General features: G+C 38.8%; 1 protein-coding gene across 27 annotated transcripts in view; it reads left to right on the top strand.

Annotated features, from left to right (window-relative positions):
• Positions 1-15,899, top strand: part of mybpc1 (myosin binding protein C1) — a 35,014-nt gene that overhangs the window by 6,209 nt on the left and 12,906 nt on the right. For 2 of the 27 annotated variants that reach the window (XM_034112537.2, XM_071201708.1), the window contains exons 4-16: positions 813-1,028; positions 6,479-6,526; positions 6,910-6,981; positions 7,824-8,039; positions 9,285-9,356; positions 11,223-11,270; positions 12,447-12,488; positions 12,965-13,006; positions 13,683-13,793; positions 14,218-14,366; positions 14,454-14,571; positions 14,657-14,705; positions 15,311-15,367. In XM_034112537.2, coding sequence (XP_033968428.1) covers positions 813-1,028; positions 6,479-6,526; positions 6,910-6,981; positions 7,824-8,039; positions 9,285-9,356; positions 11,223-11,270; positions 12,447-12,488; positions 12,965-13,006; positions 13,683-13,793; positions 14,218-14,366; positions 14,454-14,571; positions 14,657-14,705; positions 15,311-15,367 — 1,240 coding nt within the window. Of the gene's footprint in view, positions 1-812; positions 1,029-6,478; positions 6,527-6,909; positions 6,982-7,823; positions 8,040-8,870; positions 8,908-9,284; positions 9,357-11,222; positions 11,271-12,446; positions 12,489-12,964; positions 13,007-13,682; positions 13,794-14,217; positions 14,367-14,453; positions 14,572-14,656; positions 14,706-15,310; positions 15,368-15,899 lie in introns of those variants that run through there. The other 25 variants (XM_071201719.1, XM_071201715.1, XM_071201717.1 and 22 more) reach the window with 21 other exon arrangements.

Raw genomic sequence — 15,899 nt, 5'->3', positions numbered from 1 at the left:
TTCACTTGCCCCAGAGTGTTGGGTTATTTTCACTTCACACTCACATCACGAGTTTGTTTGGTTTGTGAAAAGTTTTTTTTCTCACTCGAAGACACTCAAATCACTCTGAGGCATGAAACTGCATTTTTGTTGAATAGGTTTGGTTGCTCAACACACCGTTATTGGCAAAACATGTTAATTAGGTTAGCTGTCAGATCACCTCCCCACTAACTGTGTACATATCCACATGCCTGCACTGCTCTGCCTGCATTTGCTTTGATTCTGATAGTGACTTATACTCCAGTTGTCTGTGCCTTTGTGAAACTGTGTGACTTATTCAACACACTTGAGCTATAGAGAGATTGGGGATGTTTGGTTCTATTTACTGTCGGCTTTCGTCAAAAGCCAGTTGTCTAAATGTCATGGTACAAGCAGTCAAATCATTTAATTTATACTGTGAAAGTCAGTAAATTCCGCCATCTTTAATCTCTCTAAAGTATAGATATGCAATGACCAGATAAATGCTCCTCTGGTGCACCCAATGAAAACATGACACAAGAAAGCATACCACATTGGTGCTTATATAATTAAATATATGTTGGACTTGATTAAAATAAATGTGGTTTTCATATCAACAAGCCTGACAAATCCAATAGCATAGTTGTATAATCTATAGTTTAAAATCAACTTCCTTAAATGACACCAATTAGAATTGCGGCTATCTGGTCATTAGCCATGTATACCACCTTGTTGAGCAAGCATTGTATTGCAAGACTACCAGCGGTTGTGCACCAAGCTTGCTGCTCTAGCCTGGCGCTTTGTCTGCTGTACAGAGGCTGTAGCAGATGGGAAAGAGCCAGTAGAGACTGATGGGAAGAAACCAGAGCCCTCAAAGCCTGAGCCATTACAGGCTGTGGAGGCTCAGGAGCCAAGCCCCACCGAGACTAACACAAACCAACCACAGCCTGGTGGGGTTGGGGTCAAAGAGCAGGCAGAGTCTGAACACTCTACTGTTAAGGAAGAGGGTCCTTGCTCCCCCCCACCAACTGGTAAGTATGCGTCCAAACATGAAGTCTAATTTCTCTCCCAGAATGCATATTTCAACCCAGTCTCACGGCATTTCGTGTTCACCAACACGATTTTTAATCTATTGATTCGTGTTCATCAACACGATTTGCCCCTTTTTTTCGTGTTGCACAGCACGATTTTAAAAGCAATGTATTTCTACTGCCTGCAGCACGTCTTTTTCTCCGGTCGGGTCGAGGAAGACCGGAAGCTGTGTGGTTCATAAAAACATGTTCTTATTCAATATCAAGCCACAGTTATTGCTTTTATTTGAAATCGTATAATTTCGGACTTTTGTTGCCGTCTGTGAGGAAAATAAATGGGGCTCAGAGCCTCAGGATACTGAAATCTGTATTTTTTTTTCCTTCTAATTTGTTATTCTTTTCAAAATAACACACTGTTATTTACTCACCAATAACACTCAATTATCCTTGCTTTTATTTATTGGTTTAATTCCATAATCTCGGGCTTTTTTGGCGTCCGTCAGGAACTGAATTTCAAAATAAAAATAACCTGAAACAGACGTAGGCATTTCGAGCGATTACCCAAGATCCTCAGCTATGGTTTTAAGCTCGCTTATTGGATGTGTTAGCCGCAATGCATGCTGGGATTTGGTGTTTATATGATATGAAATCCGGAAAACATTTTAAAATAATAAAATAATACTTAATTCCGAGTGTTCTTGCTTTTCTCTTTGAAAGTCATCACATAACGGCATTGTAATACACGGTTCGGCTGCATTGTATATTACAGATCTGCCGTAGTTCTGTATTTATAGAGCCCTGATGAGAAGACCTTTGGAAAAACTGAGAAAATGCCGCCGAAACTGAATACTTGACGTGGATCATAAATATATTCAACAATTAAACAACATCTTCAATTTCCCTTCCCACAATACGTCTCCTTGCAGTATCAACACTAATTCGGCTGACTTTTACATTTGATCTAATTCACAGATAGGTTATATTTACACCATAATGGTGCACAGCTGATAGAAAAGGACTGTAGTTTTCAAAGATATTACTGATTTTCTTTGAATGTAAGAATGTAAATACTGAGTCTGAAATAGTATAGCAATATGCTGTAAAATTATGTGAAAGCATGAATAAAACGTGTCCTACACTAATAATACAAAGTTATTATGGCTGTGTGTACCTTGTGTGCACCGCCTAGTGGTTAAAGTATATGGGCTCAGAACAGTCTCATAATACACACATGCACACAGAAGGATTCAAACTTGTATTTCCGGATCCATACTTGTGTTTTTCAATGCACACACAAATGTATTCCGTTTCATATACATGTAAATAAAATCCAAATACAGAAAAAAGTTTTACATATGTATTTTTGATCCTCACTTATTAGTTTCCCGTTTAAATCCCCTGAACCTGCAAACACAAACAGCTTTCTGTGCACGGATCGCTTTGCATTCGTGTGTGGGTTTTTTGAGACTCCCCTGACGGTCAGCCGATTCGTACTTGTAATTTTTTCTATCTATAGCCAATCAGATGTCTCCTTCATTCTAAGCCAATCACATGAGCGCGCCCCCACGAGGGTAAGATTACTTCATATACGCATTTTGCGCAGTCCGGTCAGCTCGCTAAACAGAGGGCGGAGCATCAGGTGATCATGCAGAGCAGCGTGTCTCCGTCAGACTCAGCAGCTGATCTGATCTCTCTCTTGCGTCCGGTTACACTTCACTCCGGTTACACTTCACTCGCGTTTATGTCCATATCGATCAGATCCAGCTCTCCTGATCGGCCTTTATAGAGAGCACCGACCGAACTATTAAGAGTGAATATCGGCCGATAATGACCGACGGGGCTCCCCCCGTTAACAGGTCACTGTCTAGCACTGGCTTCGTAGTGCACTGATCGATTAGGCTAAACTAACCTGTAGCTGCTCCCTCCACACTCACAACAACTTCATACAGACATAAATAAAGCAGCTGTATTCGCCACACAGAAAACACACATTTAAAACGGTTTTGCCTGCCGTTTTTGTGTACACAAGCATTCATCAATGGTTTGGAAAGTGGCGCTGTACCTTAATAATATAAAGGCTTATATGTGCGTGCATTTCCTGTTCGGAAAGTGGCGCTGTACTGAGAGTGAAGAGTGTCCTGAGATTAGCGCCTGCAGGCAGGCTCCATGTAGCTGTCAGCTCCGGACTGCGCAAAATGCGTACATGAAGCGCTACGTCATGAACGCAAGAAATCTACCCTCGTGGGGGCGCGCTCATGTGATTGGCTTAGAATTGAGGAGACATCTGATTGGCTATAGATAGAAATAATTACAAGTAGGAATCGGCTGACCGTCAGGGGTGTCTCAAAAAACCCACACACGAATGCACAGCGATCCGTGCACAGAAAGCTATTTGTGTTTGCAGGTTCAGGGGTTTTAAACGGAAAACAAATATGTGAGGATCAAAAATACACATGTACAACTTTTTTCTGTATTTGGATTTTATTTACATGTATATGAAACGGAATACATTTGTGTGTGCATTGAAAAACACAAGTGCGGATCATGAAATACAAGTGTGAATCCTTCTGCGCGCATGTGTGTATTATGAGACTGTTCTGAGCCCATAAAAGTACGTTATTGAATTATTGTTTTTATGTGTTATAATATAACACATAAAAACAATAATGTACTCTTAATATTTTTTTCATCAAATATTATTTGAATATTTGAATACAAATATGAAGAGTACATACTTTCATAGGGGGAAAGTAGAAGGTCTGTGATAGAAATATAGAATATAAAAAATCAAGAAGATACTATAAGTGATCTCTACAATAAAACAGTTTAGTGCAGGATGTACAAAGATATTAATAGGAGGAGGTGCAAAACAGAAAAACGAATTAACCTTTATTTAAACATTAAATAACAGATTAAGGTCTTCTTTTAAATAAGAAAAACACTTTGGGGGTATCTATCTACAGATAAATATTAAGCCTGACAAAGTACTTAACGTCTAATATATTGCTTTCCTGCAATGTTAACTATGTTGAAGCACTTATTTTAACTGATATTATACATATGAATTATACTCTTATGTATTTGATAGAATAAGAAATGTGCAGAATATGAATATGTTTAATGGTGGAGGTACACACATATTGATAGATGTCTTGTAATGCACTGTTGAGGAACCTGTGACCCAAGTGTTTCATTCATTGCTTACACCGTAGTTGTGTAAATGATATGTCAATAAACCTTTGAAAATCTTGAAAGGGATGTGCAAAATAACCATAATATACAGTCTTTAATGAACTATTAGTAGAGAATAACGAGTAATGAATATACTTTATTACTCGTTTCCATTCATGTCAATTGCAGATACATGTTTAGTCTTCTCAAGCACCAACTATCAAATATCTCTCCTGATTGTTGGCACTTGACAATCACCTTACCTGAATTTTACTCAGGTGTAACTAAAGTCTGATTTAAGGGTTGTTTATATTTCACATAATTAATCAGAATCTGCAAAGTAACTCAAATAAATGCAGTGGAGTAAAAATACCAGGTTAACCTGTCATGTGGGTATATATTAATGCTATATATTAATGCTGCGCATTATGGACACAAGTGATTTTCACCCATTTATTAATTATATGTTTTACATTTGATAACACCAATGTGTTTAATACTGGCAACTTCTAATTGTGGGAAAAACGAAAACGTTCAGTAGAGACGTCCCATAGAACATTTTGCGAAACACAATAGCCAGCATGTGTAGTTCTGGGGCGGCGTTCGATTCCAGTTTTGGATAGTCTGGCGTGGTTTCGTTCCATTTCACACAGCTGTTTGACGCTCTGCATAACCTTACGGGGACTATAGTCCTAAACGATAGCTGGGGATTATGGGTAGTGTAGTGTCTTCGGCCATCCTAAACTCAGAATGTTGACAATCGCAATGATGCTCGAAATGTCCCTTATAGGCCTACGTCTGTTTCCGGTTATTTTTATTTTGAAATTCAGTTCCTGACGGACACCAAAAAAGCCCGAGATTATGGAATTAAACCAATAAATAAAAGCAAGGATAATTATGTGTTATTGGTGAGTAAATAACAGTGTGTTATTTTGAAAAGAATAACGAATTAGAAGGAAAACAATATTTAAAAATACAGATTTCCGTATTCTGAGGCTCTGAGCCCCATTTATTGTCTGAGCCCCATTTATTTTCCTCACAAACGGCAACAAAAGTCCGAAATTATACGATTTAAAATAAAAGCAATAACTGTGGCTTGATATTGAGTAAGAACATGTTTTTATGAACCACACAGCTTCCGGTCTCCCACGACCCGACCGGAGAAAAAGACGTGCTGCAGGCAGTAGAAATACATTGCTTTTAAAATCGTGCTGTGCAACACGAAAAAAAAAGGGGCAAATCGTGTTGGTTAACACGAATCAATAGATTAAAAATGGTGTTGGTGAACACGACATGCCGTGAGACTGGGTTGCATATTTATACCTCTAGCTCTTTCACCTTAAACACTACTGAAACAAGCCCTGAAAGTCTTACAGGTCATGTCAGTTGCACACTACATGGCTCAGCAGCATGGCCCAATGATCTATAACGCTGAAAGCTAATAGATATCTTTACTTTCCTGATAAGAATGATATGGACTTCACTCTTGAAGTCATGCATTAACCTATATTTAGATTTTAAAACAGTGCTCCAAATCATACATGACACTAATTGCATGTGAGCCCATAAGAATTACAAAAAATATACTTACACCAGAGTGCTTCATGGTTCAGTGTCCGAGTTTTCAGATGTCTTAAGAAATAGGGACTATTATAGACCGATAAATAAGGACTAAAAGTTGAAGTATTGACTTGGTAAACTGAAGGTGATTCAATGTGTACGCAAGGTTAGTCTTTAAATGATATCATCCAGATATATGAATGTATCAGCAGAACACTCACACGAAATACTGTATAGTGTTGATAGGCGATCTCCAGGTTGGAATACATTGATTGTAAGAAGAAATGTGCAACTCAAGTAAGAAAGACGAGATACTTGGAAGATACAGAAGATTGGAAGCTTTTGGAAGCTTGATCATCAGCATTTGTTTTGCATGTATGGTTTGCACTTGCTGATTAAAGGGAGATGATGTGTTTTCTGTATGCCAAGTTGGTACAAAGCCAGTGTCGTTAGTTTCGGTTGATTGAAGATCTTGCAGTATTGAGCAGCTATGATCCCATGTTGTTTTATTTTGTAGACATACAGCATAGGTTCCAATCAACGCTTGATGGTTTTGTCTTATCATCCTATCCAAGAGCTGGATACTCTATTTCAAAATGTGTATGTCATGCGATCAATGCCCTTTTAGGCCTTCCAATCTTTTGCCTTTTTGCCCGGCAGTGACTGATTTTGAGCTTTTTGATAGGTGGGTGTATTTATCAATTACTTTTTTATTGCAGATGATGATGCTGCGGTTGCCACTACCCCATCCCCAACACCCCATGCAGGTGTGTGCTTATTAATGTGCATTACAATTGTGAAACCTCAACGTCAGTAGCATAATCGTAATCTTGACATATTAACAGTACATTTCGCAAATTAATAAGCAGGAAAATAGTCTTACAATACATTGTTTTTCAGTTTTGTATCAATGGTGAGAATGGTGTGAAAAGTTCTGATTCACTGTGATAGAGAGTGGGGGTCAAACGGCAGGCAGGTGGGTGTAGATGTGCAAGTTGGTAGATATTGGTGAGTTCGTAGGACAGTTTGCGTGTGTTGGTTTTGGAGTGTATGTTTAAGTCCGAGACTGAGAGAGGCATTGCAGATGCTGAAGCTTTGTGCTTATAAAAAGCAGCTGTTCCATCCACCACTATATTTGTCACATGTTCAGAAAGTGTTGCACCAGAGAGTAACGGTGCCATGCCCCTACCTGAGATTACCCTGGAGGTTTCTCCACCGACAGGTGGGTAACCCTGACGACCTCTTCACTTGCCCCAGAGTGTTGCATTAGTTTGCACTTCACAGTGACATCACATGTTCTTTGGTGTGTGCAACCATTTTGTTCTTGTTATCACTTAAATCCATCTGAAAGGTGTGAAGATGCGTTCTTGTTGTGCAGGTTTGATTGCCCAACACACAGTTTGTTTGCGAAAAAAGTTAATTAGGTTAGCTTTAGGATCACCTCCCCACTAACTGTGTATATATCCACATGCTTGCACTGCTCTACCTGCATATGCTTTGATGCTTGGTGCTGATAGCGACTCATACTGTTGCTGTCTGTCTTTGTGAAACTGTGTGACAGTAATTCATCACACAGGAGCAATAGAAGGCTTAGGGATGTTGAGTTTTACTGACTGTTGACTGTATTCAACAAAGGCTAACTTTCTAAATGTAATGGGATAAACAATCATACAATGTCCTACATAATGTATGAGTCAGTAAATCCCTCCCTGCTTAATATCTTTACAGTATAGATATGCAATGACCAGATAAATGCTCCTCTGGTGCACCCAATGAAAACATGACACAAGAAAGCATACCACATTGGTGCTTATATAATTAAATATATGTTGGACTTGATTAAAATAAATGTGGTTTTCATATCATCAAGTCTGACAAATCCAATAGCATTGTTGTATAATCTATAGTTTAAAATCAACTTCCTTAAATGACACCAATTAGAATTGCGGCTATCTGGTCATTAGCCATGTATACCACCTTGTTGAGCAAGCATTGTATTGCAAGACTACCAGCGGTTGTGCACCAAGCTTGCTGCTCTAGCCTGGCGCTTTGTCTGCTGTACAGAGGCTGTAGCAGATGGGAAAGAGCCAGTAGAGACTGATGGGAAGAAACCAGAGCCCTCAGAGCCTGAGCCATTACAGGCTGTGGAGGCTCAGGAGCCAAGCCCCACCGAGACTAACACAAACCAACCACAGCCTGGTGGGGTTGGGGTCAAAGAGCAGGCAGAGTCTGAACACTCTACTGTTAAGGAAGAGGGTCCTTGCTCCCTCCCACCAACTGGTAAGTATGCTTCTTAACATCAATAAGTCCCATTCTATAGCTCTTTCACCTTAAACACTACTGAAACAAGTCCTGCAAGTCTTACAAGTCATGTCAGTTGCACACTACATGGCTCAGCAGCATGGCCCAATGATCTGTAATGCTGAAAGTTGAGAGATATCTTTACTTTCCTGATAAGAATGCTCTGGACTTCACTCTTACTAGTTGGAGTCATTTGTTGACATACCATTTGCTTTGAAAAACAGTCCTCTTATTCTCTTAGGGCCGTATGTAATTGCATGTAGACCTTTATGAATAAATAAAAAACATACTTACACCTGAGGACGTCATGGTCCAGTGTCTGTGTTGTCAGATGTCTTAAGAAATAGGCATGAATATAAACCGATAAATAAGGATTACAAATTGAAGTACTGACTTGGCGAACGGGGGGTAAAGCCATTTGTATGCAAGTCTTTAAATTATAGCATCATACCTAAATAAAGTGTTGATAAGGTGGCCAGCTGTTTTTATGATATGTTTTCTGCACGCCAAAATGCTTAAGAGACAGTCTGTTAGGAACAGCGGCTTGAGAAGCTTGCACTAATGAGCATACATGCTCCTACATTGTTTTATTGTTCAGATATGTTAGGCTCCAATCATCGCTTAATATTTGGGTATTGTTCTCCCTATCCAAGAGCTGCATACTCCATTTAAAGACTTGTCTTGCATGAAATCAATGGCGTTTTAATCCTTCCAGGCCTTTTGCCTTTTTGGCCTGGCAGTGACAGATTTTGAGCTTTTTGATAGGTGGGTCTATATATCATTTACACCATAATTGCAGATGAGGATTCTGCTGCAGCCACTACCCCATCCCCAACACCCCATGCAGGTGTGCGCTTATTAATGTGGACTACAATTGTAAATCTGAATGTCATTTGCATAATCTTAATCTTGATATATTAACAGCACATTTTGTGTATTTATAAGCAGGACAATAGTATAACAATGCGTTGTTTTCATGTGTTGTATCAAATGTGAGTATGGTCTGAAAAGATGTGACTCAATGTGACCAAATGTGAAGGTCAACGTCCAGTGGGTGTAGATGTGTGAGTTGGTACATATTTGTGTGTGTGTCTGTCTGTTTGTGTGTGTTGGCTTTGGAGTGTATGTTTGAGTGCGAGACTGAGAGAGGCATTGCAGATGCTAAAGCGTTGTGCTTATAAAAAGCAGCTGTTCCATCCACCACTATATTTGTCACATGTTTAGAAAGTGTTGCCCCAGTGAGTAATGGTGCCATGCCCCTACCTGAGATTACCCTGGAGGTTTCTCCACCAACAGGTGGGTAATGCTGGCTTATTTCTGCGCATCACACTTACATCACAAGTTTGTTTGGTGTGTACCACACTTCCTTTCTCACTTAAATCACCCTGAAAGGTGTGAAACTGCATTTTTGTTGTGTAGGTATAATTGCTCAGCATGTTTTCATTTATTTGCACAAAAAGTTTAATTTGGTTAGCTGTAACACCATCCCACTAACTGTGCATTATTACACATGCTTGCACTGCTCTACCTGCATTTGCTTTGATGCTTGGTGCTGATAGTGACTCACAGCAATTCAACACACAGGATGTATCGAGGGATTGGTGAGGTTTGGCTTTACTGATGTATGGCTCTTGTCAAAGGCTAGCTGTCAAAATGTAATGGTACAAGCAATCAGTGAGTCAGTTAATTCCTACCTCCTTACTCTCTGTACTGTATGGATATGCAATGACCAGATAGATGCTTCTTTGGTGCACCTGATCAAAACATGACACAATGGCATACTACATTGGTGCTTCAAAATAAATATAATTATATACGATTAAACACATTTTGGTTAGAAACCAATGATATTCCCATACATGTAAGCGTCAGCAGACCATCTGTTGTGGAATGCAGCCAATTAGTAAACATCAGCATGCTCAGACCCTATATTAAGATGGTGAACATCGGAAACATTGTAAGTACTGCCCATCAGCATGTTAGCATTTAGCTCAGGGAACAAATGTAAGAAAGCTTTATAGAACCGCTAGCATGGTTGTAGATTATTAATCTTATATAAAAATCCTTTTAATTTTGCCAATTACAATTGCAGCTATCTGGTCATTAGCCATGTATACCACCTTGTTGAGCAAGCATTGTATTGCAAGACTACCAGCGGTTGAGCACCAAGCTTGCTGCTCTAGCCTGGCGCTTTGTCTGCTGTACAGAGGCTGTAGCAGATGGGAAAGAGCCAGTAGAGACTGATGGGAAGAAACCAGAGCCCTCAGAGCCTGAGCCATTACAGGCTGTGGAGGCTCAGGAGCCAAGCCCCACCGAGACTAACACAAACCAACCACAGCCTGGTGGGGTTGGGGTCAAAGAGCAGGCAGAGTCTGAAAACTCAATGTGTTTGGCCCAATGATCTGTGATGTTGAAAGCTAATAGATATCTTTACTTTCCTGATAAGAATATTATGGATGTCACTCTTACCAGTGGGATGCATGCGTTGACCTAGCATTTGTTACATGACATTAATTGTGTGTAGATCTTCAAGAATAAAGAATATATATCAACTTGCATCAGAGGACTTTATGGTTCAGTGTCTGAGTTTTCAGATGTCCGAATAAATATTGGAACGAATGTATACCAATAAATAAGAAAATATTAAGTATTGACAAGGCATTTGTATGCAGGGTGACTCTTGTATCACACTAAATAGTGTTGATAAGGCGGCCAGCTGTGTTGTCTGTAGTATCTTCAGGTTAGTATGAATGAATTGGTTTTAAGAGAAAACATTCTGAGAATCACTGAAGATACACAGGAATCGTCATGCTTTTGTTGGCTTGGCATTTTTTGTGAATGTTGGTTGCATCTGCTGCTTATGATGTGTTGTCTGCATGCAATATTGCTAAAGAGCTTTGCTTTTTGCTTTGGCCGCTTGAGAAGTTTAATGAGCATTCATGCTCACGCTCCTACATTGTTTCATCGTTGAGACAGAGTAGTTAAGTTAACATAGGTTGATATTTTTGGTCCATTCTTCCTGTCTAGGAGCTGCATGTCCTGCTCCATTTAAAGACTATTGAGCCTTATAGGCCTTCTAGTCTTTATCTTTTTGACCTGTCAGTGATGGATATGGAGCTTTTTGATAGGTGGGTCTATTTGTCAATGACACTTTTATTGCAGATGATGATGCTGCTGCAGCCACTACCCCATCCCTAAAACCCCATGCAGGTTGGTACTCATAAAAAGCAAAAGCAAAACATTACTACTCCCTAAGGCTCAAATCAACTCCCATCACCACATTTTCAGAGGTGTGTTAAAGTATTTTAAGATTGAATCACAAGTTACGGGTATCTTAGTTGATAAGCTATATCTTGGCAATCTAAAGACAGCAAATTAAGTTTAATCCAACAATATTTCAGCTTTACAGGTATTGGTTAGTATTTGACTCTTCTAAAATAACAACATCTAGTAACAAAAAGGCATATGCTCAAATCTACTCCACGGTTAAAACTGTATTTATTCTTATGTACCGTATTTGTATGTCAAATTTGTTACAATTCTGATGTATGTCATCAACACCCTGTGCACTAAAAAACATGTCATCATTGAGTGTTTTTTACATGTACTCCTACAAGCGCATCAACCTTTATTTACTCATGTCAAATAAAGGTGTGGATGTGAAAATGATATTTCACATGTATATATTATGCAAATAAATACATGGTTGCTAAATGTGAACATGCATATTAATGCACATGGAAACAATTGTTCAAAATTGTTCAAAAAAATCTATCTACGAAAGATGAATACTGCTAAATGTCTTTGCATATGTTGTCAAAGGGCAGTTTGATATTGTTGACCAGAAATTTACCAAAACTGCTGATAAAGCATCAATTTGTGTTTTGTGCTACACAAAACAAAACCGTTTAGCTTTACTAGTAGTGATCTCAACACTTCATCTTGGTTTTACAAGAGAAAAGCCTTTCAAGGACAAGTTTGGATTGTTTGGAAAATGTACTTTGGGTTAGCGTAAAAATGCAGCCAATCAGAAAGCTGCTTCTCTGAGCTTATATTCAATGGTAAATATCCACCACCTGGTCAAATGAACAATGGTGAACAGTGGTTCTCAATGTTTTTCCACCAAGTACCACCTGAGAAAATAGTTGGCTCTCTGAGTAGTACCACCATATGACCAATGTTAAAATACAGTCTATGCACAGTTCATGCAGGACTCGGAGGAAAATGTAAAAAATATATATATATATATATTTGTTATATGCCAGATTCCTCCGCGTACCACTGTACCACAGGTTGAGAACCACTGGTGTAGACACATTATTCATCCAACCACTATAGTTTAATTTATGCTCATTCATTTCAATCACAACTGTGTTTTTTCCACAGAGGATGCCAGTTCACTCAAGAAACTCTCAATTGAGTTGCCTAGTAAGATCCCTCTGTTAAATCCTTCAACCATTTTAGTACCTCTGAAACCTGTAGACTCTAAATCAGATGTGCCCTTCTGAATTGAGAAACATGTTAAAACATGTTTAGATATGTGTGTGTGTTTGGAAGTTAGCCTTTCAATAGAAATAATTATGTTAAAAATGTTCTTACTAACTTATTAACATACACCCATTAATACAAATATTTTTCTTAAGGTTAATTATATGTTAGGTATACGTTTTGGTTTTTCGATCAGTTATTAATCAATATCCAATACTTAGTTTTGTGGTAAACAAATATAATAACATCGTTTTTTTTTTTTAAATCATAGCTTTGATTCAGAATCCCTTGGACCAAGGCTTGAAAATCTTTAATTGCTTGTTGGTTTGACTCTTTGTGAGTGTGTGCTTGCTTCAGTGGACTTTACAGTACTATTACTTGTAATATGCTGTAAATTTCTCTCTGTCTTTGTTTAGATGATAGCGTCCCTGTGCCAGCCATGGGGAGAAAAGACTCAGGTAATAAAGTGGTAGCCCAAAAAGACTCTTACCGTAATTATGTTCACCTTTTCATTCACCCCAAGAGGAAGTTAGACCGGCACCAAGAAAATCCTATCGTCACTCAACAAGTTTTATGTTAAAGCTGATCAAATGGAGCCTTTCTAGTTATTAAGCATAATCATCAACAGGTTCATTTGTCTCAACAATATGGTGAGCAAAATAAAAAAGACTATTTTCCTGGATTGTCATATGCCCAACTCTCTCAGACAACGTTAGAACGCTAGATTCAGACAGCAACTATTCAGCAACAGTGTGATTCAACCACATTCATCCCATTGCAACGGAGACTGGAGAATGTATCAAGAGAATCCGTAATTTACATAATACATTTATTTTGCTGAAAATGTCCAACGAATGCGATCTCTTTTGCCAATGAGGTGGCATTTCTGCATTCCATAATGTCTGTTTCATGCTTTCAATGTTGCAAAGCGCTTATATTCTGCTGGTGTATGAGGTCTGGTGGCTGAAAGTGAGAACATGTGTCTGTCTGTCTGTATTACTTTCTACTGGTAAGACTTTCAGATCCAAGTAAAAGGTGGGTGTATGAACTCCTGAACTGTACTGCTATATTCTTTCCTAGCACAATGACTTTGGAGAGCACTTTGTCATGTATGTGTTTCTTCTGACTGAGCAGTGTGGTCTCTGGGAGACGGCCAGGGCGCAGATGACCTGGAAAAGCCTATTGACAGCCCACCACGGTCCACCCTACTGATAGAGAGTCCACAAAGCGCCACTATCCTTGTGGGTGAGTGACAGCACAAAGAGTCAAAGGTTCTCTTTAAAGACATTCAGATCATCAATACATCAGCAAACGAAGATTTGCTATGTAAAGATGAAGTGGACTAATGTTTACCTGAGCAGAGAATGTTATCCAAGTTTTTCTTTGCTTCGGTGATATAGCCTGTCCAGTCTTTATGCTAAGATAAACTAAAATTGACTACTAGCTCTAGCTTAATCATCCTGAAAGGACAGATATGACTGTGGTATTGATCTCTGGAATAAAGCCAATAAGCGCATTGCATAACATTTTGAACTAAGTCTTTAAGAAGAGGGGCAAAAGGGTCAGTATAGTAGAATGTCACAATAAAGAGATACAATCAGAGCATAGTGCCTCAGTGTGACGTGGAAAGGTTTTCTCTGTAATCACATTATATTTCCTGGGTCTTAAGGTGGAGACATCACCTTTGTTGCGAAGGTAGAGGCCAAAGATATTTTCCGCAAACCCACTATCAAATGGATCAAAGGAAAATGGATGGATCTTGCTAGCAAGACAGGAAAGCACTTACAGCTGAAAGAGACCTTTGAACGACTGACTAAGGTATTGTACAACAAGTCCCCAAGCTATCCCAACTCGATCTCATAGTAGGTGCTTTTAAGCCAGTTGTTATATATCACTCCCTGACAGATTCACACATTTGAGATGCACATCATCAAGGCCAAAGACAACTATGCAGGAAACTACAGGTGTGAAGTCACCTACAAGGACAAGTTTGACAGCTGTTGCTTTGACTTGGAAGTTAAAGGTTTGTTTAAGCATACAAGTCTATATATTTATTGTAATATGTCAACAAAGTACAGACTAGCAGGTGTGTTGTTACTGTCTTACAGAAGCTGAGGGCTCACAGAATATTGATATCCGATCAGCTTTCAAAAGAAGGTAACGAAAGAACTTTCAACAAAAACCGCTACGAATTTCATTTTTTCACTTCAAATAAATTAACTTAGTGTTTATTTCAGGAAGCAAGATTAATACTAATAAATGCTCCTGAGAAGTGAAGAAAAGAACAAGTGCGATAAACATTTCACTTTCTGGTGATATTTTTGAACGCCATCTAAGTGTGACGGTTGTAATAATGTCATTAACCTTTCTCGAAGGTAATTACAACTCAAGGTGTAATTAAAGGCCAACTCTTGCATTTTAAATCTCCCTCCAAACAATGTGTCTGGAAAGCAATACAAAGCATCCCAGTTTTACAATCTTGCTGCTAAGTAATGTTGCTTCAACATTGCAGAAAGACTGTAGCAATATTGCCTGGGACCGCTCTTGAAGTGTCTTACACAAAACACCTTATTTGAAGCTTTTATCCATAAAGACTAAAAAAGTGGTTTTGTGTAAGCATTAATCAGGTGTTAGCGTGGAGCTAATGCATCGATTGACGTCAGAGCTTTTGCTTTGTTCTGCTATTTTAGCATTGTTTTATAGTGCCTGCAACTGTTTCAACTCTGATTGAATCTTCATTAATCTCTCCTTGGTAACAACAGCAGTGAAGGACAAGAAGATGCAGGGGAACTTGACTTTAGTGGTCTCCTTAAACATAGGTGAGAATCGCATCCCGACCCTGAGTGGATTATAGGCACTTTGTCAATGTGCTTTTTTTTGTCTTTTTTCTTTTTTTTATTATATCAAGCTACTTTATTTGTGGCACGCACATTTTTACATATGATACATTATGGCTTACCAGAGGTTTTCAAGGTCTGACACTATGGCAACAACTACACACCAACCCTTTCGAAGGGCAAAACATATTGATAGTGCAGCCTGACAAAATATTTGTTTTACAGTACAGCCAGCCAGTACAGCCTGCTATTACTTGGATTACATTCTGGACTGTAAAGGAGTCTTTATTATATGATATCTAAGCTGATTGATGGACATTCATTTTGCGAAATTTTTGCGACATTTTTGTACATGTACAGTAGTGTAGTCTGATTTATCTGAGTTTTGACTTTGAGAAGGGGTTCCGATTTATGAAGGGGCACCTTACAGTTTGAAAACCTCTGGTTTACCAAAGCTACTGTGGTGACTCAAAATAAACACCATATGATGCATATTTCAGAAAAGACAGTGCAA

Source organism: Pseudochaenichthys georgianus, chromosome 23 (genome assembly GCF_902827115.2).
Source record: "Pseudochaenichthys georgianus chromosome 23, fPseGeo1.2, whole genome shotgun sequence".
NCBI classification, from domain to species: domain Eukaryota; kingdom Metazoa; phylum Chordata; class Actinopteri; order Perciformes; family Channichthyidae; genus Pseudochaenichthys; species Pseudochaenichthys georgianus.
This window is presented reverse-complemented; position numbering and strand designations above follow the sequence as displayed.